The sequence below is a fragment of the Gavialis gangeticus genome, unplaced genomic scaffold (assembly GCF_001723915.1).
Source record: "Gavialis gangeticus isolate Ggan-Ray unplaced genomic scaffold, GavGan_comp1, whole genome shotgun sequence".
Taxonomy (NCBI): domain Eukaryota; kingdom Metazoa; phylum Chordata; order Crocodylia; family Gavialidae; genus Gavialis; species Gavialis gangeticus.
Genome location: NW_017729032.1, coordinates 64,137,918 through 64,163,731, shown reverse-complemented (window position 1 = coordinate 64,163,731; position 25,814 = coordinate 64,137,918). Strand labels below are relative to the sequence as shown.

Here is a 25,814-nt window from a genome sequence, read left to right as displayed (position 1 = left end):
TCCATCCTTCTGCAAGCACTAAGTGCCCTAAAGTATATTTTGTATATACTGCTATATTTGTGGACATCTGGAAACCATGTGGCATTCTTGAGGATGTGGTCCTGATTAAGTAGTGTTTTACTGTATTCAATAAACACTTATGTAGACCTTCAAAATAAAAGGTTAAGCAGCTTCTCCCTGCTCTGTTTATGCCATATATTCAACATTAAATGGCAAGATAAAACTACAACTCGGAGGTTCTTCAAAGGGCAAATTTACCAAGTGTGATAGCTTTACTCAGAGATGACTGTGCTGGCTAGGCCATCTGAGCAGATTGGAAGATGCATGTATACCCAAGGACATGCTATACAGCAAACTACCAGAGGGAACAAGAACAACAGGTTGTTCCAAGCTTTGCTATGAATACACATGTAAGCGAGATATGAAGGCATTTGGAATTGATCCTGGCCAATGGAAACCTTGGCAAGTGATTGGAACAAGTGGCACCATGGTGTCCACCAGGAATGATGGGAACAAGTAGTGTCATTGTCTCCACCAGGGACAATTGAAGTCTATGACAGGAATTGGCTCCAAGAGCTTGAGGAGAAACAAGTCCATAAAAAGCAAGCAGCTCCCAAACCATCCAACCGTGACACATACATTTGCAACCACTGCCACAGATCATGCAAATCTTGGATTGGACTATTCAGTGACACAAGGCATTGCAAACCACCTACGTCATAGGCTGCAATATCCACCATCTCTTGCAAATGAAAGGATTACCAACAAAAGACCCTGGGGAGATCTCTATAATAGATTTTCTGTACAGACCTGCATAGCAGTTAGAGGAAAGGAAATGCCCACCTTTCTTCTATAAATAAAGCACTAATCCCTGAGTCCAAATGTGGTACTGACTTAAGCAGGTGTAATTCTCCTTGCTATTGAGCACTTGACCTGCTTACCCTCAAGCCAATGTTGACTGCTTCCTGGAATGAGACCTGTTTCTGTCATTTGCATGTGATTGGATGCAGAAATGTTTTTAACATTTCCTTTTGCCTTATTCCTAAATATTCTCAAAGTAAGACCTGAAAGTGCCTCCTGAATAGCAGAGGGAATTCCTTCCTCCCAGTCTTAGGAGTAGTTCTGGGAGCACCTCTGCAGAAGCAAAGGCTCTTCAGTAAGTCAGGGTAGTAAACAAAAATTGTCAGCAAGTGCTACTGCTGTCGCCCCTTCTTGTACCTCTGCACTGATTTCTGAAATTGAAGAATGATGGGCGTATTTAATTATATAGCAATTGAACGATCTCAAGACAACGAGGCGAGGGAGCCGCAGCCCGCGGGCAACGGCCTTCTGGGCCTCTCCCTGAGAGTGGTAGCTGCCGAGTTCTAAGACTTTAGAAACCAGGCTGTGTATTGAGGTGCCTAAATATAAGCTATCTTCCATGTTTTGGGGTTGTTGGTTATAGCTGTGTTGGTCTAAGGACATAGGCAGACAAGGTTCTTTGGGTAAATATGTTATCTTTTATTAGACCAGCTAAATAGCTGAAAAAAATTGTTCTTTCCAAGTTTTCAAGCACAAACCTCCTTCTTCAGACAGAGGGAGAATCTGCTGGTGTTTTGTGTGCTCTCCTGGGTGGAATAGAAGCCAATATAGAAAATGCCAGTCTCACCTACCTGTCTCATACCTATTTTCCAGATCCATATGAGCAAGAGCATGTCCACAAATAGTGGCAACCATCAGTCCTCCTAGATCATGGTGTATGTATGAGGGCCACCCAGACCTTTGATGCTTTTGTCTGGGCAGGGATTTTTGGAGGAGTGGAGGCTGCCCAGACCTTCCATCATCCCCTTGGGCCACTGAGGCAGAATCCAAAGACCAGGCTGAGCCCAGATGTTTGGTGCCCCCATGGCTGTAGTTGTGTAAGCATCTAGGAATCAATCCCAGGTCTACCTATGTGGTAGACAAGGATTCTACCACTGAACCACAGGGGAATCCCCTACAAATAGCAGCCACAGTGCACACCTCTTTGTGCCACAGTGCACACTTCTGCTTGTGTGCTTTGCAGTGGGACACATCCCCCTGCTCCATGTGCTGCAGGGGGGCTGACTGGGACATCCCCTGCACTAAGCCATCCCCTGCATTGAGGCACCCTGTTCTCTGCCTGGCCAAGGAGTGGCACGTGGAGATAGGGCTACCTGCTCCCTCATCTCTGCACACTGCAGAGTCCCTACGCTGAGGCACCCTGTCCCCTAGCCAGACGCTCTGTACCTGGCTGGGGCACAGGGTGCCTCAAGACAGGGGACCAGGCAGCCTGAGGCTGGCTGCTCCCCTCTCTCCATGTGCCTTAGCATGGGAGCTTCACTGCAGAGCCCCTACACTGAGGCACACTGAGACCCAGCCAGCCACAGAGCAGCTGGCTTGGGTGCAGTGTGCCTCGAAACAGAGGAGCAAGCTTCCTGCTCTCCCCTGCCAAGGTAGACTGTGCCCCAGCCAGCTGCATGGGGTGCAGTGTGCCTCAACACGGGGGCTCCACAGTGAAGCCTCTGTGCTGAGGCATGTGGAGACAGGGCAGCAGCCAGCCCAGGACTGCCTTCTCCCCTGTCGTGAGGTATGCTGCACCCCAGCCAGGCAGGGAGTGGCTGGCTGGGGCACAGGATACTTCACCATGGGGGGGCTCCACAGCACATGGAGATGGGGGAGCAGGCTGCCTGCTCCCCCGTCTCTGCATTTGTCCTGGCACAGCACTCGCTACTTTGGTGTGGATTGTGCTGCTTTTTTTTTCTGGGAATTTTTTTCTACAGAGAAAACCTGGTAGCGAATTTTGCCCCGGCACTGCAAATTAGCAGCGCTGTGCACTGATTAATGTACAACTGTCTAACCTGCTCTTGAAAACTTCAAGGGTGGAGAATCCACTGTTTCTCTAGGTAGTCTGTTCAAGTATTTAGCCACCCTCACAGATAGACAGTTCCTCCGAATCTCCAACCTAAATTTCCTCTGCTGCAGCATAAGGCTACCTTATGTCCAGCTGAGCCTGTTTTCCTTCTGAATCCTGCAGCTAGGTCCATATCTTATGTGGAATAGCACCAAAATAGACAAGAAGTCACTAATGTAGTAGTAGTTTTGCCACATGATAAAGATGGGTTGCAAGAGGAACAGAGAAGGTGAAACCTCTTAAATTGGCTAATATATGGGAATGACTAAGATGTATGTATAAAGCACATTACCACCTCGTTATAACAAATCCCTGTGGGACTGGGAGAAAGTTTGTTAAAAAGGTGTTGACTAACCCTGTTACAGTAAACATGCTGCATTGTATTAAAAAATTGGTTCCTTTTACTGGTTTTTCTGGGGGTTGTTATAAACAGGGCTCATTATAATGAAGTTGTAGTATAAACCCCTTTTTACACCTGATAAAGTATTGGGGAAAGTGCTTTTCTTAAGTGGTGGAGTACTTGGAGGGTGTGGCTATGGTAACTTCACTGCTGCTTTTCCAAGTTTGATGTATGTGGAGAAAGAGCAGGTGGACAGGTCATCTGCTTGATGACCCTCCCATGAGTCCTGCAAAACCAGTGTAGACATAGTCTGACTGGCACTTAGGAATGCTGGGAGATAATTAATTGGAACAGCACCATCTAAGACAGGGGTGGGCAAAATATGGCTCATGGGCTGGATCTGGCCTGCTCAGAGATTTTGTCTGGCCCATGGCAAGTCCCTCAGTCCCGCCCAGCCCAGGTGCAGGGGCAGCCTGGTCTGTGGTGCATGCGGCCAGTCCTGCCACCCCCAGGGCACTCAGCAGGGCTGGGGTAGCGCAGTAGCCAGAATTGCTTCCAGCAACCCTGGCGATGGCAGCCCCTTCCAGCTTCTGCCACTACTGGGCCTAGCCCTACTGCCCAGGGACCCCAGCCCTTCCACCCCTCACGCACTGCCAGGGTGGGACCCTACATAGGCAAGACACACAGCCAGGTGGCTGGGTTGAGGCTGCAGCCAGGTGGGGAGTGGTGTTGGGAGCAGGATGGGCATGTGGGGCCAGGGCTTGGAGCACAGGGTGGTGAAATGCGGGGCCAGGCCCAGGGCACAGCCACAGTCTTCTGCCTGCATGTCCCTGTGATGGGCACAGGTTCCACAGGCAGGGTGATGCAGAAAGTGGGTTGCAGCTCTGTCCCAGGCCCTAGCCCCATGCTGTTACCACCCCAAGATCCTGGGTCCAGCCCCAGATGCAGCTTCCTGCCCATCTGTGGCTCCATTCCATCCTTCTGGCTGTGTTCCTTGCTGCGTGGGTCCCCGTGGAGCCAGTCTCCTTGGAGACCCAGAGATCACAGGGTGGTAACAGTGTGGGACTGGGGCCTAGGGTAGAGCCATGATCTGCTCCCTGCATCCCCCTGCCCACAACTGGCACCTATCACAGGGGTGTGCAGGAAGCAGATCACGGCTCTGCCCCAGCCCTGCACTGGCACTGCCCCACAATCCTGGCCATGCCTGGCTTCCTGTCCCACTCCCAGATGCTGCTTCCCATCTGCCCACAGCCTCATCCCAGCCGCCCAGCCGAGGATGGAGCAGAGCCACTTAGGGAGTTTTGATGAGTTGTTGTGCGGGGCTGAGAGGGTTGCTTTCCCAGCCTGCAACAGCTCATCAAAACTCCCTGTGTGGTTCGTGGGCCCAAATAATCACCCACCCTGGTCTAAGATAACAAGCACTGCAAAGGGAAAGTTTCATTCAGACCTTCCTGTGTAGCGTGAAAGAAAGGGCCTGCAAAAGGCTGATGAATTCAAGTTTGATTCTCTACCTGGCTTTTAAAACATTTGCTTCTTAATTAAACTTATTTTGATTATTTACTCTCTTAAGAGTTTCCCAGTGAGTTTCTGCCATCCATTAAAATGTTCTGCTGCAGTGGTCTGAATTCCCAAAGCCACTGACATCTATGGATTTTAGCAAGTATTTCTTTATAGCAGCTGTCAAAAGAGACCAATATTTATAGTTCCCCACACTACATTATTAAATGGCCAAACAGAAGGATGGTTGGCTTTGGTCTCAAGGAACAGGATCAAGTCAGGAGATCCAAGTTCTGTTCCTGCTTTCACCATTAAGTTGTGCCATAGACCTCTGTATCTTTGTCTAGTTTCTTAATCTTTACTCCTTGTTTTCCTTAACTGCATAATGTGGATAATGCCTCTCAGGAGTGCTGTGAGGTTTATGGAGTCAATGAGTTGGAAGGGACCTAGACAGATCATCTAGTCTGACCCCCTGCCATGGGCAGGAAGGAGCACTGGGGGTGGCAGGGGTCATAAGACCCCAGCCAGGTACCCATCCAGTCTCCTCTTGAACATTTCCAGGGAAGGTGAGAGCACCACCTCTCTGGGAAGCCTGTTCCAGGCTCTGGCCACCCTTACAGTGAAGTAGTTCTTCCTAACATCTAACCTAAACCTATCCTCCCTCAGCTTGTGGCCATTGTTCCTGGTGACTCCAAGGGGGGCCCTGGTGAACAGACTTTCCCCAAGGCCCTGCTGGTGGCCCCTGATAAGGTTGTAGGCAGCCACAAGATCCCCCCTCAGTCTCCTCTTGTGGAGACTGAAGAGGTTCAGGTCCCTCAGCCTTCAGGTTTCTCATAGGGCTGGCCACGGAGGCCCTTAACCATACGAGTGGCCCTCCTCTGGACCTTCTCCCAATTTATTTTATTTTAATTTATTTTATTAATAACTCGCTGAAGTACCCATTCTTTGCCTGGGTTATCTTTGTAATTACAGTGTTTCAAAGAACTCAGTATAACATATTTAGGTAAAAAATTTTGTTTATTTTTAAATAACATAGTACAACATGTTTAACATTTAATATTTAACGTGGATCAAAAAAAAAGGCAAGCGTCAGTATAATAATGACAACTGAGTTGAAAAAAACCCCGCAAGCATCAATATAGTAATGACAATTGAATTGAATTCACTGCATCCAAAATGGAGGGATGCCAGTTTGTTATCTGAGAAGTGAAGTAATCCCAGTCAATGGAAGCCCCAAAAAGAGTCAAGTGAAAAATAACCCACCTATAATTTTCTTCGGGTGGTATTCAGTGATTTTTGGAAGGTGTAGAGTAAATGGGACCAGCCATTCTCAAGTTATAAATGAACAGACAGACAGACAGACAAACATGCACTTCATTTTATATAGATATATAGATTAGAAAGTACTTTGCCACTTCTAATACATTTTGTGTTTTAGAGGATCACAAAACAGGAGTTGGAGCTGTGATTTGGGCAGAAGGAAAATCTGTAAGTATGGAAAGCTGTCCCTTTTTCTCACTCTGGCATTTTGTACTTTTTAATTTTCTTAACATTGGTTAAATTGCTTGGTGAAAGATAAGTTCATGCATAGTGTTATAGAAAAACAGTATTATGTATACTTTCCATTAACCCTAAATTAAATGTTAGCTGATATGCTATCAAGGTGAATTAGCATAATTGATTAACTTAGTAAATACCACAGTGGTTTGGCCTCTCTTCTCATCTTTGTTAGATTTCATAGAAACATCGTTATAGTTTTTCAGGCATTCTTGCTAAAATGTTTTGTTGGTATTACTAATCTGACAGGAGGTGCCTGTCAGATTAGTAATACTGTCCGTGTCCCCCCAACTCCCCGCAAGTGCTGGCCGATCGCTGCAGCCGCTCCCAGAAGTGGCTGCAGCGATTGGCTGTTGCAGCATTGGCCCCTGACAGGGGGAGGGGGGCGCACGTGTTCCCCCTCAACTAAGGCAGCACCAATCACCCATGATGATGATTCTCTACCAAGGTGCCTAGAGATCCCTTTCAAGGGTGCCATAAGGTGCGCACACAATGTTTGCACTGTTAAGTGTGCAAACATAGTTCACAAGATAAACCTGGAGAATTCAAATAGGAATCCATAGTGTCAAAAGCATTCAGACCTGTTGTGGTCCTTTTGAGTTCTTTGCAACAGAAGACTTGCTTTATTATTTTTTTATTTAAAAAATGAGTGAAAGCTAAGAGCTGGCATTTTTCAAGTAGTGTCCCAAGCCTGTTTAGGGGTGCATTGAGTCTAAAAAGGTTGAGGACCAGGGATCTAGCATTCTTTGCTAGCACAAGATGCTTTCTGAGAGCCACAATGATTTATTGACTAGTGTACTGCAGAACAGATCAAGACTGCCACCAGAACTGTATTCACAGAGCTCCTGCATCCTTACAAATCAGTTGCTCCATGGAGGGTCCTACATAAATGCTAAGTGTTTTTACTCTCATTTACTTTTCTATGCTGGAATTATTTTAAGTTGTTTCTATTTTGTTTTGTTGTTGTTGTTTATTTTTTATTACTCTTAGTGCATCAAGATAAGTAGTCAAATTTCCCTCAGGGGCTAGTATACCCTGATACATTTTTAACATCATTTGGCTGCTAGAAGCTGATGATCATCAGATACATATCAATGTACTGGGCACTTCTAGTGTCAACTGCTATTTTTTTTAACATATCAATATGCTGGACTTAAAATTCATCTTCATAAAATGGCAGAGTGCAAAAAGTTGTCCTTTTTTGCTCTTATATATTTTAATATGGCCTAATAATTGAATCATTACTGCCACTGTCAGTATTTCTTAGAGGACGAAGCAGCCATTGAGGTCTTATTAAATCATATAGTTTATAAGGTGCCTATCTGGTGCCTTGATGCTATCTTTATAGCAAACCCCTATAAAAATACAATGTTAGAAAAAGTTGATCACTCTAATTGTTGGTACAAATTGGCATGAACTGATCAGACATGGTTACTGTACTAAGTATAAAAACATTTTTTTGATACTTTGCAGATGTTTAATTGAATATTAAACCAAACTTGATGGTTTGCTTAATCTTTTGCAGAGAAGTTGTGATGGAACAGGAGCTATGTATTTCATAGGCTGTGGTTATAATGCCTTTCCTGTTGGATCTGAATATGCTGATTTTCCTCATATGGATGATAAACAAAAAGATCGCGAAATCAGAAAGTTCAGATACATTGTGCATGCTGAGCAGAATGCCTTAACATTCAGGTAATGGATTTGTTTTGTCACTGAAAAATAATGAGAAAGTTCAGAAATGATCCGAAGATGGGTGCAGAGCTCAGTACTGTGATGTATTGAAGGTGTTTTGTATGGTCAAACTCTGACTTATACCTATGTAATTACACACACACTCACACACTCACTCACTCACTCTGTAAAATTGGGATGTGCATAGGCACAGTAGAGTCTGTGAATTCTTCACCATTGTCAGCTGCACTTGCTGTTTAAATTAATATTCCTTCTTGTATATGGTGGACACCATTAACATCACACCCCTCTCTCTCTCTCTGGTTCCTGTCATACCCTTGTTCTAACTTGAAATACTAGAGAATGGCAAACATTGAAATTCTTTAACAATGGCACATGCAGTTTCTTTCATTCATGGCTGGCAAGTTGAATCCAAATGAAAGTTATCTGATGAGAGTTGTTACTAGTGGTGTTCCTCAGGGATCAGTCTTAAGACCTATCTTGCTTGTCAGTGACTTTGATACTGAAACTAGATGTATCCTCATGAAATTTGAGAATGACAGTACGGTAGGGTTTTTCCAATATAAAAGAAGACAGGATTAGTATACAGAAAGATGTAGATAATTTTGTGGAATGGAGCATTGGAAGAGTGTAACAGTATGAAGTGCAAATTCACGTACTTGGGGAACAATGACAAGGTCTTCAGCTATAAGGCAGGGGTGAACAAACTAGATATAACAGAGGAGGAGAGGGATCTAGGTGCACTGGTCAGATGTAGGATGACCGTGAGCTACTAGTGTGAGGCAGCAGTGAAAAAGGCTAGCACTATTTTAGGCAGGGTATATTCAATAAAGACAAGATATTACTAGTATTATTGTACATGGCTTTTGTAAGGCCAAAGCCAATGCTGTGTGCTGTATTGGTCACCTGTGTTCAAAAAATTTATTTGAATTGGTACAGGTACAAAGTAGGCTATTCAAATGGCTGAAGAAATTGAGACATTTTCTTATTAAAGAAGATTAAGGATGTTGGCTTGATTAGCTTAACAAAATGGAGATGGAGAGGAGATATACCTTTTACAAATAGATTTGCAGAGACAATATTAGGGAACACAAACAGATGTTAGGTTGAAAAACAGTGGTACAAGATCAATGGTTACAAGCATGTATATTGGAAATTAGATTCTTGACTATCAAAGTTTTGGGGTGGTTTTCCAAGTCAAGCAGAAACAGGGGCAAAGAACCTAAATTGCTTTAAGATTTAACTGGATACATTTATGGAAGGGATAGCATGATGGGGTAGGGAGGTCTTTGGTCAACATACAGCACATACAGTATGTGGAATTTTGTATTTTCAGTCCTCACTTTGGGGTCTCTAGGTGTCTGGCATTCCCATGCTTTAAGGCTTTTCCAGGTTGTCATTTGGGGCCATGTCTGGTGGAGCTGGATGTGTTTAAATCAGCAGGTTCAGATGATTTCCACCCCAGGGTGCTGAGGGAATTAGCAAGGGTCATTGAGGGACCCCTGGCACAGCTTTACGAGCAGTTGTGGTGCTCTGGTGTGGTGCCAGAGGACTGGAAAAGGCCAATGTGGTTCCAATTTTCAAAAAAGGGAGGACCCAGGTATCTATCGGTCTGTTAGTCTTACCTCAGTCCTCTGGAGAAGCTCTTTGAGAGAATTATCCAAGAGCACATCTGCGAGGGACCAGCAGGAGAGATGATGCTCAGGGGTAACCAATATGGGTTCATTAGAGGCAGGTCTTGTCAGAACAATCTGGTTGCCTTTTACGATCAGGTCACAAAATCCTCGGACGCAGGTGTCACAGTGGACGTAGTCTTTCTGGACTTTAGGAAGGCCTTTGACACTGTCTCTCACTCCATTCTCATTAAAAAAAACTAGACAACTGTTGCATTGATGCCTACACAGTCAGATGGGTGGCAAATTGGCTAGAGGGCCACACCCAGAGAGTGGTGTTGGACGGGTCATTTTTGACCTGGAAGGATGTGGGCAGTGGAGTTCCCCAGGGCTTGGTCCTTGGGGCCTGTACTGTTCAACATCTTTATCAGCGACTTGGACGAGGGGGTGAAAAGCACCTTGTTCAAATTTGTGGACGACACTAAGATATGGGGAGAGGTGGGCATGCTAGAAGGGAGGGACAGGCTACAATTAGATCTGGACTGGTTACAGCGGTGGGCAGGTGAGAATAGGATGGGATTCAAAACTGACAAGTGCAAGGTACTGCACCTAGGGAGGAAGAACCAGCAGCATACCTGTAGGCTGAGGAACGCCCTTCTCATCAGCACAGAGGCAGAAAAGGATCTTGGAGTCATTTATTGATTCCAAGATGAACATGGGCCGCCAGTGTGAGGACACGATCAGGAAGGCTAACCACACCTTGTCATGCATCCACAGGATGCATCATGAGCAGGACCAAGGAGGTGATCCTCCCCCTCTATGCAACATTGGTCAGGCCACAATTGGAGTACTGCATCCAGTTCTGGGCGCCACACTTCAGGAGGGATGTGGACAACATGGAGGAGATCCAGAGAAGGGCCACTCGCATGATCAGGGGACAGCAGGGCAGGCCCTATGAGGAGAGGCTACGGGACCTGAACTTGTTCAGCCTCCACAAGAGAAAGCTGAGAGAGGATCTGGTGGCCATCTATAAACTTACCAGGGGGACCAGCGGGGAATTGGAGAGGCCCTGTTCCCCCGAGCACTACCCGGAATAACGGCCACAAGTTGAGCGAGAGTAGGCTCAGGCTAGACATCAGGTGGCACTACTTCACAGTCAGGGTGGCTAGGATCTGGAAGCAACTTCCAAGAGAAATAGTGCTCGCTCCTACCTTGGGGATCTTCAGTCACCTCGCTGGGGTCATTTGATCCCAGCACTCTTTCCTGCCCATGGCAGGGGGTCAGACTTGATGATCTGCTCAGGTCTCTTCCCACACTATCAACTATGAAATTCTTGAATACACTTTGCTTCTGGTGTGGAAGGGGTAGGGAGGGTTTTTTTCTTTTGAATCATTGGGATGTTGGCCAGAGCGAAGACTGGGGATTTTTGACTTAAAGTATACTGATGCTCCCACCGGTACTTAGACGATTCAGAGAGTTTCCTGGGTGGAGGGTCTTTTTCCTCTGCTTAGGGTCATACCGAGCACTAAATCTGGGGCCCAGAATTTTTTTCCCTTAAGTCAGATTAGCAAAGACTTTGTGTTTTGTGGTTGTTGTTTTTTTCCTCTTTAGTTTGTGGCATGCTCCTTTTCTAGGTATATATTATCCTTTTCTAAGTTAATATATTAACCATTTACATCTGTCATTGCTGTTCAGTGCCTTCATCTTCCCTGCTTTTTTACATTTGGTACATTGTAGGTTGTTCTTGGTGTTTCTGGTTGTACATTCTGTAGTTGCATGTGTGGATTTGAAGTGATGATTCTGAGGACTCCTTGAATAAATGGTTGCCTATGAATGCTAGTGACTAGACTCAATGGCCCAGAAGGCCCATTCCCCTCATAGAGCATTATACATACCTTTTTGTACTGCAGTGCATCAGAGATCCAGCATATCAGAGCAGACTCAATTAATCGAGTCTGCTGCACATACGAGCTGACATGCCTGGCTCTGCATTGCATACATTTGTGTAAATGGCAAAATTCATATCAGCACTGGGGAAATGGCTGTGGTGCACTTTTGAACTAAAACACCTTTGATGTGTTTTAGTTCAAAAGCGCAAAGCCTCCATTTTCTCAATGCTAACATGCATTTCGCTGTTTATACAAATGCATGTGGTGCAGCACCGGGCGCTTTAAAGAGTGCTTGGCACTGCGTCTCACACACCTCTAAAAATGCCATACATTCCCACTGTCTTCCCATGGTCTTTGATAGGGATAACCTCCTGCCTCTTAGAGCGTGTTATACCATGATTAGCATTTTTATTCTCTATTCCAGTTATTATTGCTAAGTTTTTAATTTTGGAATGTCTATGACTACTTGTAGGTGTCAAGATATAAAACCAGAAGAGGAAAGCATGATTTTTGTGACAAAATGTCCATGTGATGAATGTGTGCCTCTAATCAAAGGTGCTGGGATCAAGCAAATCTATGCAGGAGATGTAGATGTTGGAAGAAAGAAAGCAGACATATCATACATGAAGTTTGGTGAGCTTGAGGGTGTTAGCAAGTTTACAGTAAGTAGCTGAACCTACACTATTTTAATACCAAGCAGGCAGGAATGGCAGGAGTGCTTGCAGAGAGAGGCTAAAACAAATTTACCCTTATTTTGTACAGTGCTTGTTTCATCAGTGTTCCATGATGTGGCAATTGCCTGTGCTCTGTCTATACTAGGGTTTAAACCAGCGCTGTTCTAGTGTGAAACCAGTGATAGGAAAACTACTAGGGGAGACAAAGTTTCAGAGGGTGTTTTGAGCAGAAACACTGCAATTCATAACCTATGAAAAAGAGGAAAAATCCACCATCTGGGAAGCAGCTTTGACAAGTTCCAAACAGGATCTTGTCCCGCCCTCTTTTGACTGGAAGATTGGCTCTAAATATTCCCAGGTGGCACTAGTTCTTTAAAATAGAGTCTTTGCAATTATATAAGTTGTGTGATGGACTCTTCCTTGACCCTCTCTGCAAAATATAGTATTTCTAGTAACTGTAGTGTCAAGAAAAAATATAATATTACTTGTACCACATTGGCTTTTACACGTTGTTAGTTTTCCTGTTGAACCTAGTCATCGTACCACTATCAAGGAGAGAAGCCAGGGCAGGTTCACATGGGAAAGGGGGTGAGAAACAGCCATGAAAAAGACTGTTTTATCCCATAGAGTCCCTCTACATGGAAGTGTACTCTGCCGAGTGAGATAAGGCGGGCAAAGGATAGGATTGGAAGTGTCCACTTCGCATGATATCTTCTTCCCACAAACTTGCAAGTTCCTCTTTAGATACTATTTAATCTATGACATGACCTTAGCCATACCGTGTAATGTGTCCTCCCTTTCTTTTGCAAACCATCACCTTCCTTCACTGAGAATATGGAGTAGGATTGCAACCACTGGAAAGAGACTCTGTGAGAGGCCATTCTTGGTGGCACTATGGTTAAGGTGACCATATGTCCCATTTTAACTGGGACAGTCCCAGATTTCAGATGTTGGTCCCAGCCAGCTGCTGAGAATTATAATGTGCATCCCAGAAATGTAGGGGTGTGAGGCACAGTCTGGCCAGGAGTCGGAGTGGTGCAGAGCACCTTGCAGGCTGGGCAGGCAGGCAGGCACCACTGCCTGCCCAGCATGCAACCCTGCCTCTGCTGACTTGTGAGAGTGTGGAGGGGAGACGGAGGGCAGCATCCTGGATTTCTGAGATTTCCATATGGTCAGCAGCCTAACTATGGTGGATAGAGTAAGGGATGGAAGGTGCACTGGGAGGTGGGGGCTGAACACTCAGTCTCTATGTTCCAGTTCCTGTAATTTTCCCCCAGTGTCTGCGTATTGGTTTCTTCTCCTGGGTACAGTTTATGCTTGGACATCTCTTATAGTGCAGTAGGTTTTTGCATTTAAAAAAAAAATAAAAAAACAAATTTTGTGACTGTATTGTTTCAGGAAAGATGATCCTCTTAAATTAAAGTCACGTGATAGGCTGCTGCTTTCACACAGCATATTTTTCTTCTGGAATAAATGTAGTTTTTTGGTTGTTTCTTTTCCTCTTTTTTTTGTCAGTGGCAACTAAATCCGTCTCATGCTAGTGATCAAGAGGTCCAAGAATCTGCTGCCAGAGAAAGTAAGTATTTTTAGTACCATGTTTGAATAAGATGAATGTAATAAATACAACTACATTTAAAAATCCTGAATTCCTGCAAGAATTGGTATTTTTCTTGGTCACCTGTCAAACTGTGATAAGGACAACCTGCGTATTTAATTTTGTAAATGGATACCTCAGTGGTAAGTACAAACTCATGCATTTTTTCAAAAAGGCGTGCCCATGCACACACTCACACTCATACACTCAACCATTATAAAGGAAGATTACTGCTATTATTAAAACACAAAATATGCCAATTTTATTAAGCCAAGCTACTGGATGGAATTTTTGAAAAGTGCCTAGGAACATTTAAGTACTACCTTTTTTTTTCTGTGGGATCTAGACTCTGAAGCTGTGCATGGTTTTGAAAAGTCTACCTACTGTCTTTGGTGAATCACAAACCCTATAATTTCTTTTAAATAATATGTATTATTTCCTTTTATAACTAGTTTCTATTACTTTTAATGGTAGCTCAGACTCAAATCTTTCAGTATGGTGTTTGCCACACACCCAATCAAATTGAAGAGATGTACCAAGGGCAGTGGTCACTTTTCCAGACTGGGATTAAATTAATGTCATAATATGGCCCTTTTTGCATGAAATGCCACTAAGCCCTCAGAGCCCTTCTCAGCCACAGGGTTGAAAACTGTAAAACAGAAATGAAACGCATATAATGGCCAAGGTACATATTGGATATCTTTCAGCTAGTAACTGGGAACATGTTGGCCCATCCATACTAGATTTATAACGAAGACTCTTGATTGATTTTTGCACTGTAATGGCAGAGCGATGACTAAACTGTGGTTATGGAGTGACCTTGATATGAAACTTGATATATTTTTGGAGCTGTCTCCTCTTCAGCTTTTTTCCTCAGGAGTTCTGAGGCTGTATTATAAGGATATGACATCTGTGTCCAATAGCCATTACAGAATGCAAGAAACTTTTTGGCCCTGTATTTACCAGTGGTCAAACTGTTTTCAACTGCAGTTGGGTAGAGGTCCCAGGGCTCTCTGTGTTTGACATCCAGACCATTTTCCTAATGTCTGTTCCTCCAAAGTGGTGTTCTTGAGTTTTTAACTATTCCTCTATTCTGGGCCACTATCTTTTCTTAGTGCACTTCCCTCGCCATGGCTGTTGCTTAAGTGGAGTGTGCTCCTCCATCTAGGGAAAGAGAGGACTTCCTTAGTGAGCCCTAATCCTTGCTGAAACTGAGGGTGCTGCCCATTTCCAGGCCCAGGTATGAGAATCCCAAAGTGTCATCCACATGAGATAGATATTGCAGGCAGAAACAATCTGTCAATGAGTAGATAAATACTGATTGCATATTGATTACAGTTTTGCAATCCAGTAATATGAAAACAAACAGGTAACTGGAGAAGTGTGGAGAGCATTGTAATGCCTCGGTTGGGGGCTTAGAGAAGATGAGAGAGGGAAAGTCTGCACAGCATTGAACAGAATTTAAAACCGTCCATTAAAGCAAGTAACAAGGAGAGACAGTGGCATGGAGTTTTTATATTTCCATCTCTCTGTGCTAATGACTGTATAGAGTACTTACACTGACCTATCACCAGCAGTCTTTAAGTAAGTAATTCTCACCTGCTGTAGAGTTTAAATCTGTTTAACCACACAGTGGCTCACATGATGCATCTGAGCATTTAAAAAATACATTTAGTATTATTGTAACGTATCTTATGTTTTAGATGGTGTACAGAGAACAACATTGCTTGATGACCCACAGCACCAAAGCAAGAAGCTGTGTCTTGGAAACTACTGATCAGTTACACAGGAAGCAGAAACATTAGGTCTCTGTGAGCCTCTTAAAGCACTTTTATAATCCAGCCTGCTTGTGCTGTCAAGTAAGGTTGGATTTTATTTATTAATTGTTGGAAAAATGATTTTAGAGTAAGTTTATTTATGAGGTCTTAAATGTTTTGTATAGTTTTTAATTTTAGACATTTATAAAGGATTTTTTCCCTGTGAAAATGCTGCTTAGATATTACATACAGAACTAATTTGGTGGCCACTATTAAGATTGCTTGGCCAATCATTATGAAGTGAGAGCTTCCAGTCATCAGATCTGAATCATCTCTTTGCTAATGGGACAGAAGAATCTAGTGAAATAACATCTGGTTGGCTCATGGCATGAACTGAGGAAATTGGTTTCAAAACTCCGAGCAATCAGAATGTAGTTTTGCAGAAATAAAGCCTGATTACTCAAGTGCTTGTGGAAGTCCCACAGAGCACGGGGTCAGAGACAGTAAAATAGAATTAGTCACTAACGTGTATGTTCTTTTCAATTATCTGGTACACTGAATATGAAGTCAATGGATTACAGTGTTCTTGCTTGATAAATGACTCAGCCCTATTGTCCTCTGTGCCTCTGCCATCTACATCAGCAGCCAGAGCTATTATTCTGTGACCACATTCTCTTGCATTGATGTCATTTTCTGTGGATATTTTTTTTAATGTACCTCAATTGAATGGTCTTGAACAGAAATCAGTGTATCACTTCTCAGAAGCTGAAAGTACATTTGTGAGACTTCAGATCTTGGATGAGACTCTCGGTACCTTGCACGTTATACACTAGGATGCTCACTTGTCAGGTGGCAGAGGAAAAATGTTCGTAATTTCATAAATAATATCATAGGAGCAGATTTGTTCCTGTAGGAAACTCACCAGCTAGAAAGTGACTGGATTTCTTGATGTCATTTTTGATGCATTGATTTGCAACAGTGAGATAGTAGGGGAGTTTTAGATACCAACACTGTAGGTAACTGTCACTGGAATAAGGAACATAAATTAGCAAATAGACTGAACTTGCAAACTCATCTCATTGGCTCTGAAGGAACACCATGTAACTCCCAGCTGGCAGACATTTGCATACTGTGCCAAAATATAAGGGCATCCCCAGTAATTTTGGTCACAGTGGTAATCCTCCCCACATCCAGACTGTTTGTGGTTCAAAGATGACTCGTGATAAAGGTTCCAAGATTGTCTTTCCCTTCACAGCTCCCACGTGCAAACTCCTAAAACCTCTCCCTTTTCCACTGGTACTAGGATATGCAAGTGGCTTCCTCCACATGTAACATGAGTACACAGATCCTTTAGTCTGTGCTCCTCCTCCTCATTCTTCTCTTAAACCATTGGGAAGGGTAAGTTCTTGGGAATCGAAAGCCAAGTCTCCTGCTCAGTATTGCCGAACACTGGACTGCTGCAGCAGTCAAGGGCATAAAAAAGGAATACAAAAGACGTGCCCTTAGGAAGAGAGGAGCGCATTTCCCAGCTCCAGCACTGCAATCTCCACTATAGCTACACACATTAAGCAAAGAGCCCTGCCTCTAGTGCCTCTGCTTTCCAGTGACTCTGAATATTCTAAAATCTATTCCAGGACTTTCCCCTTCTGTTGTCCCTACAGTTGCATGTTGGCTTCATGCATAGAGCCTCATGGCTCTCTCTTGGCCTGGACAAAGGGCTGGCACCCATTAGACAAGAGAGACCAGAGAGTATATACACAGCCTTCGTTCATGTAGCGTTTCTGTCACTGTTATATTGTTTGTCAGAGGGGCCCTGTTCTTGATTTTTAAGGGATTGGGTCTAGTCTATACAGTCTGGTTCTGGAGGCTCTGGTCACTTCTTGTTAATCCTGTGGTACAAAGTATGGCCATGATTCCTTTTAAGTTTACACTGCCTGCTTACTCTACATTTATGGACTTAAAGCCTTCCCCATCTGCCCTGCACAACTACTCAGCTCTTGTTCCCTTACATGGCCACATAGTTTGGGTACCTTAGTGGCATAGCAGGGGCTGCCATTTCCTTTCAGTGTGTTTTAAACATCTTAAAGATATTCTGGAAACTGGCAAATAACTGAATGTTGGGTGGAGCTCTCTGCTGCTAACATGAGAGTGTGACTAACTTTCATATACTGTTAGTTCATTTCACTAAGTAAGGAGGCTGCAACTACGCTGCCTTCCTTATTCTAAGGCACAGCTGTCAAACATCCCGGCTGCAGAGCCCCACCATCCTACCCCCAGTACTACCCCTATGTATGATCAGATCCACACTGGGCACAATGTACTTCTATGGTGCACAGCTGGTCTGCAGGCTGGATTGGGCCCACAGACTCCCTGCTCTCTCCCTCCTCCTCCCCTAGCATACCAGATTTGGCAGCTGGTCCAGCGCAGAGTGGCCATAATGGGCATCGTGTGCAGCACAATCCAGCTGGAGCAACCACTGCACTGCACACAGTGGCCACCCTAGCCAGGTTGCATCACATGTGGCACTCATTCTGGGATGTCTACCATGCGCAGTACCTGCTGCAGCTGGTCTGGGAACTATGCTGCATGTGGTGTTTGTGGGTTGCATGCAGCACAGTTCCCAGGCTGGCTGGAGCAGGCACTGCATGTGGCACAATCCCAGAGTTGCCAAAGTGGGCACCATGTGTGGTACAGTCCTTCCAGGCTAGCCACCACATGCAGCACGGCTGCCATTCCAGCCAGATTGCTATATGCAACACCCCTTCCAGCCACTCTAGGATTCATGCTGCGTGCAGCATGGGTCCCTGATTGGCTGGTGCAGCCACTGGATCACGGATGATGATTAGGGGGTGGGGTCTGTGGGTCCACTCTGGCCCACAGACTGGCTCTGCACCACTCATCAGGCCCTGCTCTAAGGACTACCTTTATTGGGAGCATGGTTCAGGGAGAGGTAAGGGTGGCAGAATACCCCTGTTGAGACTTCGGACCCCATGCCAAGTATTTGCACAAAAGAAGGAAGTCTGTGATATAACGAGATGTGGATCTGTCATTGCATTATTGTATGGGTACATTTTTAAGCACTTGAATAAACCACCAAGGTTTTGAGCTCTGAGCTGAACAGACAGTTCTCTTTGTCTGTACCCTAGCCTAAAGGCTTCACTAAGGCCTGCACAAATCCAGTTTCAGGCTGGGAGCTTAAGCTGCTGTTCTTGATACCGTATAAATGTCATCATCACCAGGAGACTTTTCTAAATAAGCATTGCACAGTTTGACCTGTTATAAAAAGTTTATTTTTTCAGTGCATAATATTAGACTTTGCTGCAAGGAACTTAAACATTCTGAGAGCTGTAGTAGGATAGTATTTAAAGAAAAACAGATTCTCTTGTTTAATCATAGGTGTTCTACTTCAACTTGCAAGTCTCAGAAAAGGAAAGAATGTCCTAAGATAAGTGAAATTACCTAATGTGTTTAGACTTAACTATTTATCCATATTAAAAGTACACTCTCAAGGTTAGTACAATTTGATCTACCTTTTCATCCACGAAGTGTGCTGACTTGTAATTTAGGCACAGAGAAAATCAGTAAAGGTCTGATGCTCCTTCAGGTTTTACATAGATTTAAGAAACCCGTAGTGCTAGCAGAATATTTGTAAGGAAACCAATTGTGCATGTTGTTTTGGCAGTTAACAGTTCCTTTAAGTGACTAGGGCTCCTATGCCGCATGGTGATTAGCATACATAAGCAGGAAAAAAGGCATCAAGTAGTGTGTACATGAAATAAAGATTTTATCTGTGTTCTTTCTTAAAATGAAGAAAACTTCAGCAAGGAGACACTTCTAGAACACACTGAGTGTTTGTACTTCTTGAGAAGTTACTCTAAACATTTAGCCTTTATTTTTTTCAAAAAAACCTTTTTAAAAGGGAAAAAACTGGATTTTTTTGCACAATGTTTTGTTGTGAAAAGGGCGGTACATTTTTATAACTCTGTTAATACAAAACGTGTGGGGCCTGCATTTTTACAGCATTCTGTCATAATGTTCCTGCCTATTCAGTCTCTGGCTCTTAGGCTTAAGTATGTCTGGTCTTGCACAGGATTAAAGGTCTACCAATTAAAGGTCCTCCATTAAAAGGTCTACCAATATGCCTGAACCCTCTGTAACTACAGTGTGCACGGTCTGTGCTTCCCAAATCATAGCCCATTTAGATGCTGCTATATGCTTTATCTAATGAGAAAAAGATGTCAGGAACCTGCTGAAGTCTCCTATAGCACTTACCTTGAGAATGTATTCCAGGAAGCTTCTCTGTTGTATGCAAATATTATATATATAATTTTAGCACATCCTATATTTAAACTAAATAAGCATTACAATTTTACATTTTATATTAAAGTATGAGATTTGTACATTTGAGCTTTTTTGATCCTGTCTCTTCATGTTAGAACAGTTATATTGAACCTGTTCAGAGGAATTATCTTTTTTTCAGTGTCTACCATCTAGCAAAGCATATCCCTTCCTAATAAATTATTCAAGTGTTTAAATGGCTTTAACTTACAAAGGACAGTGTTAACAGCTTTGAAACATAAACACCACTTTCTCTTTTTTGGAGAGAGGAGGATCAGTGACCTCGTTTGTCCCTTATAACCTGAATCTGTCATCATCTTGTAGCTAGATTGAGGCATTTGTCTCATCCTGAGGGTACTGAGTCCAGACAAAACTTTAGTGGATTAGTAGTACAAGCAGTCCTCAAATTTATGACAATTGGTTCCTGAAAACTGCATCTTAAGTCGAAACGTTGCAACTCGGAACCAATTTTCTCATAAGAAATGTTATAAATGGGGGATTGGTTCCTGAGCCAAGGCCTGATGCCCTGTTTTCACCAAAAATACCCCAGAATTTTGTATTCGATCAATTATAAATGAGTAATATGGCTACATTAATGTATTTATATTGTAAATAGCAATCATACTGATTTGGAAGGAATTCTTTGAGGTGACTTTGCTGGACTTTTTGAAGGGTTCTTGGCTGGAGTCTTCTCAGGAGTCTTGGTTGCAGGTTTTTCTGGAGTCTTGGCTGTTTTCTTAAAGACAATGTCCAAGGAAGTTTGGACAGATGTTCTTCAGGGAGATGAGTGATGCAGCGAACTTGTTCGCTGGTGTGGCGTTGCATCAGATCAAGCATTGTAAAGTTGAAACTAACATCATAAAGTTGAAATAGGGTGTCAATTTATAAATGGTGTAAGTATGAAACATTGTAACTTGAAACATTGTCAGTCAAGGACTAAATGTAGTGGTATTTACATGTGTGTGCGTGTTCATATATATCCAAAATTTTGTATAGTTCTCCCCCACCATGCTAGTAGTTATGAATACTTACCATTTAATTCATGACAATACCTCAGAAAGATTAATATTCTTTCCCCCTTCTCCATCTCTTCCCTCCTGTCTGATCCCATGGGCTGATCTCCCTCTTTCAACTTGTGCAGTCTGCAGTGTGACTCAGAAGAAGGAACTGAAGCAGCATTGGCTTAATTTGAAAAATATATACAATATAGTTCCCAGCAGGAAGTGTTGAATATAATATATTTACATAACAAAATCCAAAAAAGAGTAAACTTAAAGGAACAAGATACCTTAGCCCCACATATCTTTTAAATATATTTTCAGGGCTGGATAAAAATAAAGCTTCCTAGTATAAAAAAGAAAAGCAGCGATTTACTTTATGGTCCTTCTGGCAATGTAAAATGGCCACTCAGAGGAGATGCAGGTGAGGGGAATGTAGAGCCTGGATCTGCTGCTCCCTGAGCAAATGGCCTGGGGCTGAAACATAGGCAGACCCTCCTCCCAACTATCTAAATAGCTCCTGAGACATGATTTTCTCTTTGGGCCCCTTAGCAGTGCAGGTAAAGGCACAATAGGACCTGATGCACGGTGCATACAATCATTCCTCCTGCCATGCCACATATGCATGGCAGGAAGTATGATTGAGGGATTGCGAGATAAATCCCATCAACCCTTACTGCCAGTGTAGGGGGAGCTTGGGATCACAATCCCAGGCTCTCCCTGCACTGGCAAGTTGAGATTCCTGCAGCTGGGGGGTCTCCTCAGCTGACGGGGTTCCCAGCCAAATGCACCAGGTGTCCCTGTGGCTGGGAAATGGCGCCTGATGCAGGCTTCCAGCCACAGGCTCTCCATGCACCCCAACAGCTGGGAGCCCTGTCAGCTGGAAGCCCCAGGACCTGGGGCACACTTGCGCCACAGGGGTCCCTGGCCATACATTCAATTAGTAGCATGACAATAAGGAGCCCCCAAAGTTATGACACATATTTTGTGTAATTGGTTAATCATGTCTTAAGCCCCATCTACATGTTATATTTAATACACCAAAGCACAATCAGGTTGGTCTGAGAGGACCTGCCCCTAATGAACCCATGTTGGTTGCCCATGAGCATCATCCCCCCGCTGGTCCCTCACAGATGTGCTTCTGGATAATCTCAAAGAACTTCCCCAGACTGAGGTAAGACTAATGGGCCTATATTTGCCCGTGTCCTCCCTCCTCCCTTTTACAAGAATGGGGACCATATTTGCCTTCTTCCAGTCTTCTGGCACCTGGCCAGAGCACCGTGAGCACTCATAAAGCTGTGCCGGGGCCCCTCAATAACCCCTGCCAATTCCCTCAGCACCCTGGGGTGGAGAGCATCTGGACCTGCTGATTTGAACATATCCAGCCCCTCCAGAAGTTCCGTAACTCAGTGCTCCCTGATCCTAGACCTGGCAGAATCTCTCCTGAGTCTGTCCTGAATCTCGGTGGGGAGCAGTCCCTGCACAAAAAAAATGGAGGCAAAGAAATTGTTAAAAAGGTCTGCCTTTTCCTCTACTGCAACCACCAGATTGCCAGGCATATCCCACAGGGGCCCCACGTTACCCAGTGCCTTCTTCATAACTCCCTATGTATTTAAAAAAGGACTTTTTATTGTCCTTGATGCTAGCCCTAGTTGGGTATCTGCCTTAGCTTTTCTAACAGTCCCCCTGCAAACCCAAGTGATGGAGGTATGCTCTTCTTTGGGGGTCATTCACACGAACAGTTTTTTTGCACAGAAGTTCTCCATCTATGTTTTGTTTTAGAGGGGAGAACGGGAAGGAGCTAGTAGTGCAACATCTAGTGCCACCAAGTAACGTAAAAAACACAATTTGGTCACGTTTGTAAGTGCGAGTTCACAGATGGACAAAGCCTACCACAGGTACCTGTTGAAGGGCTGAATAAAAAATAAATGTCCACCAATTTGAAGCTCAATGACAGCATCCACTTGTTTGTTTTAGGTTGCGGGCACTTCATGGGTATAATTCTGTTACCCCTAGTATATATGTGCACTAGATTTTGTGTGGGAAGGCAGGAAAGGGGGAAGAAGGAATTAATCTTGTTCTTCTGGCTTGCTTGGCAAATTTCAGAATGAACTGGCACCACCCTCTCTTAGTAGGTATAAAAGAAGCACATATTAATTAGCAAAATTACTAAAAGGCAGTGAGTTAGAAACAAAGATGCATGCTAATGTTTTAGGATCACCACCAGAGGACAGTATGAGCAAGCAAGTTCCTAATGCATCAGTAGACTGGTAGTTCTGTGTTGACTTTTAAGTTCAGACTCCAAAGGTCTGGGGAAGTCTCACCATCATTGATGGTTCTCAGCTTGAGGCATACCTACATGGTGGGTGGGCTTGCATGTGTGCATGCTTGCGTGTGATATCTACTTTATCATAACTAACCTAGCAGCTATTCCAAAAATTCCACTATTACAGATGGCGAAGGACAAAGATTCATTTGCTGATCAGCACAAATGCCAGAAATCTTGAGACAGCCCATAACTGATAACCAGAAAGGCAATGAATAATCCAGGAATTAATGTAATTTAGGTGAAGGGCCCTGCTTGAATCTTAAAACATGCTTTGAGTTGTGTCTAGGACACGAACAGAGGTCTGAATGAGAACACTAAGCTATGGGCCCCAGAGGTCTTTGTTGCTTTGCGGTATCAAAATTCTGTTACCTCCACACCTTTTCTAATCTATTTTAATTGAGTAAATCCTTCCATTCTGACCCAGGCTCTTTTATGTAAGCTTCATTTTACTCATCAGGTACTAGGTCGAGAGATTTCCTGGTGGTAAGCAAAAGAAGCAGAACGAATACTATGGAGGAGATCAACTGAATTCACAAAGGAGGAGTTATATAAAACAAGAATAAGAAACAGAAGAAACCAGCTGCATGAGTGTGTCCTTTCCTGATGGGACAGGACTGTTCGCTGCAGCACATTAGGTGGCACAGTTTAAATTTCTTGTGTTAATTATTTTTGGGCTTCTAGTCCTTTGTTTTATAAATGAGAAAAGGGAGGGGTTCCTCTCCCCTGGGTAATGAGACCCAATGAGACTGCTGTTCCACAAGTAAGCAGGGCCTGGATGGAAAAGGCACATGGGACTGGACAGTTGAGTAGGACAGGCTTGGCTAGTTTTAGAAATGGCTATGCTGGGTTGGAAACTGGACTGCAAAAGGAAACCTTGCTTTTATCTGGGGCGAAGGCATCTCAGAACCAGCACAGGTGTTGCGATGGCTCCTCAGACTAGGGAGGGAGCAGCACTGATTTAAAAAGTGTGGGGAAAAGAAACTTGAGTTTTGGTCCTAGAACTCTGTGATGGGAGGAGCCTCCATTGTAACAGTATAGTTCTGCAGGTATCTGAAGAACTGCGAGAGCAGGCAGAGGGCCTGAGTGGCTTGTGATCAGTCCTGTTGAGGCACCAAATAAATGAACTCTCCTTTTTCCTCATTGCTGCTGAGTTTGGGGTTTGGGGTTTTTTTAAGTCTCAGATTCTTTCCTACCTGTACAAGTCACCAGCATTGTTGGAGAAATTCCCACAAGCGAGTTGAGAAAACTCCTATCCATGGAGCTATCACTCTCCCCTGCCTCACCAAAATGGGGGTCAGGCCTGAATCTTTAAAGCAGCTCAGTGAGCACCAGGGAGGCTGTGGTCATCTTTTTAAGTAAATAGTATTCAACATTGCATTCTTCTTCATCTCCCAGCAGTAGTGACAAGAGTCCCTCTGCAGTGGGTGTCTTCCTAGACTGTTTGGTGACACTAACCAGATGCAGTTGTTTAACCCTTCTGGTGACCAGAGAGATTGTGAGAGCATGAGTCAGTCTATCAGAGAAGCCCCGTTACAGTGTCCCACCCAAGCCCTGAAGAGGTTGGATGGACTCCTGTTCCCAATGGCTTTTAGCTGCTTCTGGAATAAATGGCTTGTGTTATTACTTAATTAAACTCTGATGTCTGCTTTTGCTTTTCATGAATGAAGGAGGATTCACACCCATCCCTCTGCGAAAGCCTTGACTTCCTCTGGGGGCTGCTGTTTTGCAGTTGCTGAGCTCACCCTAACCATCTCATTACTTTGATTATCTGAGAGGTAGTGAGGGTAACTGCTCTCAGCTCCGGGCCAGGCTTCGTGCAATCCTACGCTCCAATTGTAGGTCTGACCTTGACACCCTATGGCATTAAGCATCTATTTTCTCTGCCTAACTGTTTTCCTATGCCCAGCCTTGAAGTAGGAAGATGCTCCCTTCACCTCAGCCAACCTCATGGTGATGTGAGGAGCACAGAAGACCAGCTTAGCAAGTTAACCACTCCTGCATGTGCAGCATACACTTGCTTAGTGCACGTACAGCAAGTGAGGCACCTGTGTGTCTGCTTTGGCAAGTGGCTGGCATGCCATTTGTTCTCTAGGCATGTGTAAGTTGGGCACCAACAGTGCCACAGCTGGGCCTGCCTCCTGCTGCAGTGCCTGCCTCCACCCAAAGTGTATGTCTGCACAAAGCTTTGAGCAGCTGCAAAGTGCTGTGAGGCAACTATATATTTAAAATTAACTTGCAAACCTTGCCCAGCCGCTGTCCCCTGTGTGAGCTGAAGAGCAGGGCTAGTGCTGGCAGAGAAATGTATCAATGAGGATAAGGTACCCAGTCATTTGGAAATAAAGGGCCTGCAGAGGCGGGGGAGGGAGCATTAGGTACATCGTATCCTCTGTGGACTTCCACGCCCCCCTCCAAGCTTTATCTTGTTCAACCTTTTTCCTGTGTGCACTGCAGCACCTAGTACAGTGCCTCAGTGAAAGGCCACTCTGCACTACCCTGGGCCTGGTACTAAGTGTCAGTGCCTTCTTCCTCCCATCCCCAGGTAACAAAGGCCAGGCATCTAGCTCTTCCCCCTCCTTTAGACAGCTGGGCTAACCAGACGCAAAGCCCCACAAGAAAGAAAAA

General features: G+C 44.2%; 1 protein-coding gene across 3 annotated transcripts in view; it reads left to right on the top strand.

Moving 5' to 3' along the window:
* Positions 1-19,422, top strand: part of CDADC1 (cytidine and dCMP deaminase domain containing 1) — a 39,104-nt gene extending 19,682 nt beyond the window's left edge. For 2 of the 3 annotated variants that reach the window (XM_019525138.1, XM_019525140.1), the window contains exons 5-9: positions 6,187-6,236; positions 7,831-8,000; positions 11,975-12,164; positions 13,692-13,752; positions 15,474-19,422. In XM_019525138.1, coding sequence (XP_019380683.1) covers positions 6,187-6,236; positions 7,831-8,000; positions 11,975-12,164; positions 13,692-13,752; positions 15,474-15,547 — 545 coding nt within the window. In that variant the 3' untranslated portion in view covers positions 15,548-19,422. Of the gene's footprint in view, positions 1-6,186; positions 6,237-7,830; positions 8,001-11,974; positions 12,165-13,691; positions 13,753-14,885 lie in introns of all 3 variants that reach the window. The other variant, XM_019525139.1, reaches the window with a different exon arrangement.
* Positions 19,423-25,814: the final 6,392 nt, after the last annotated feature.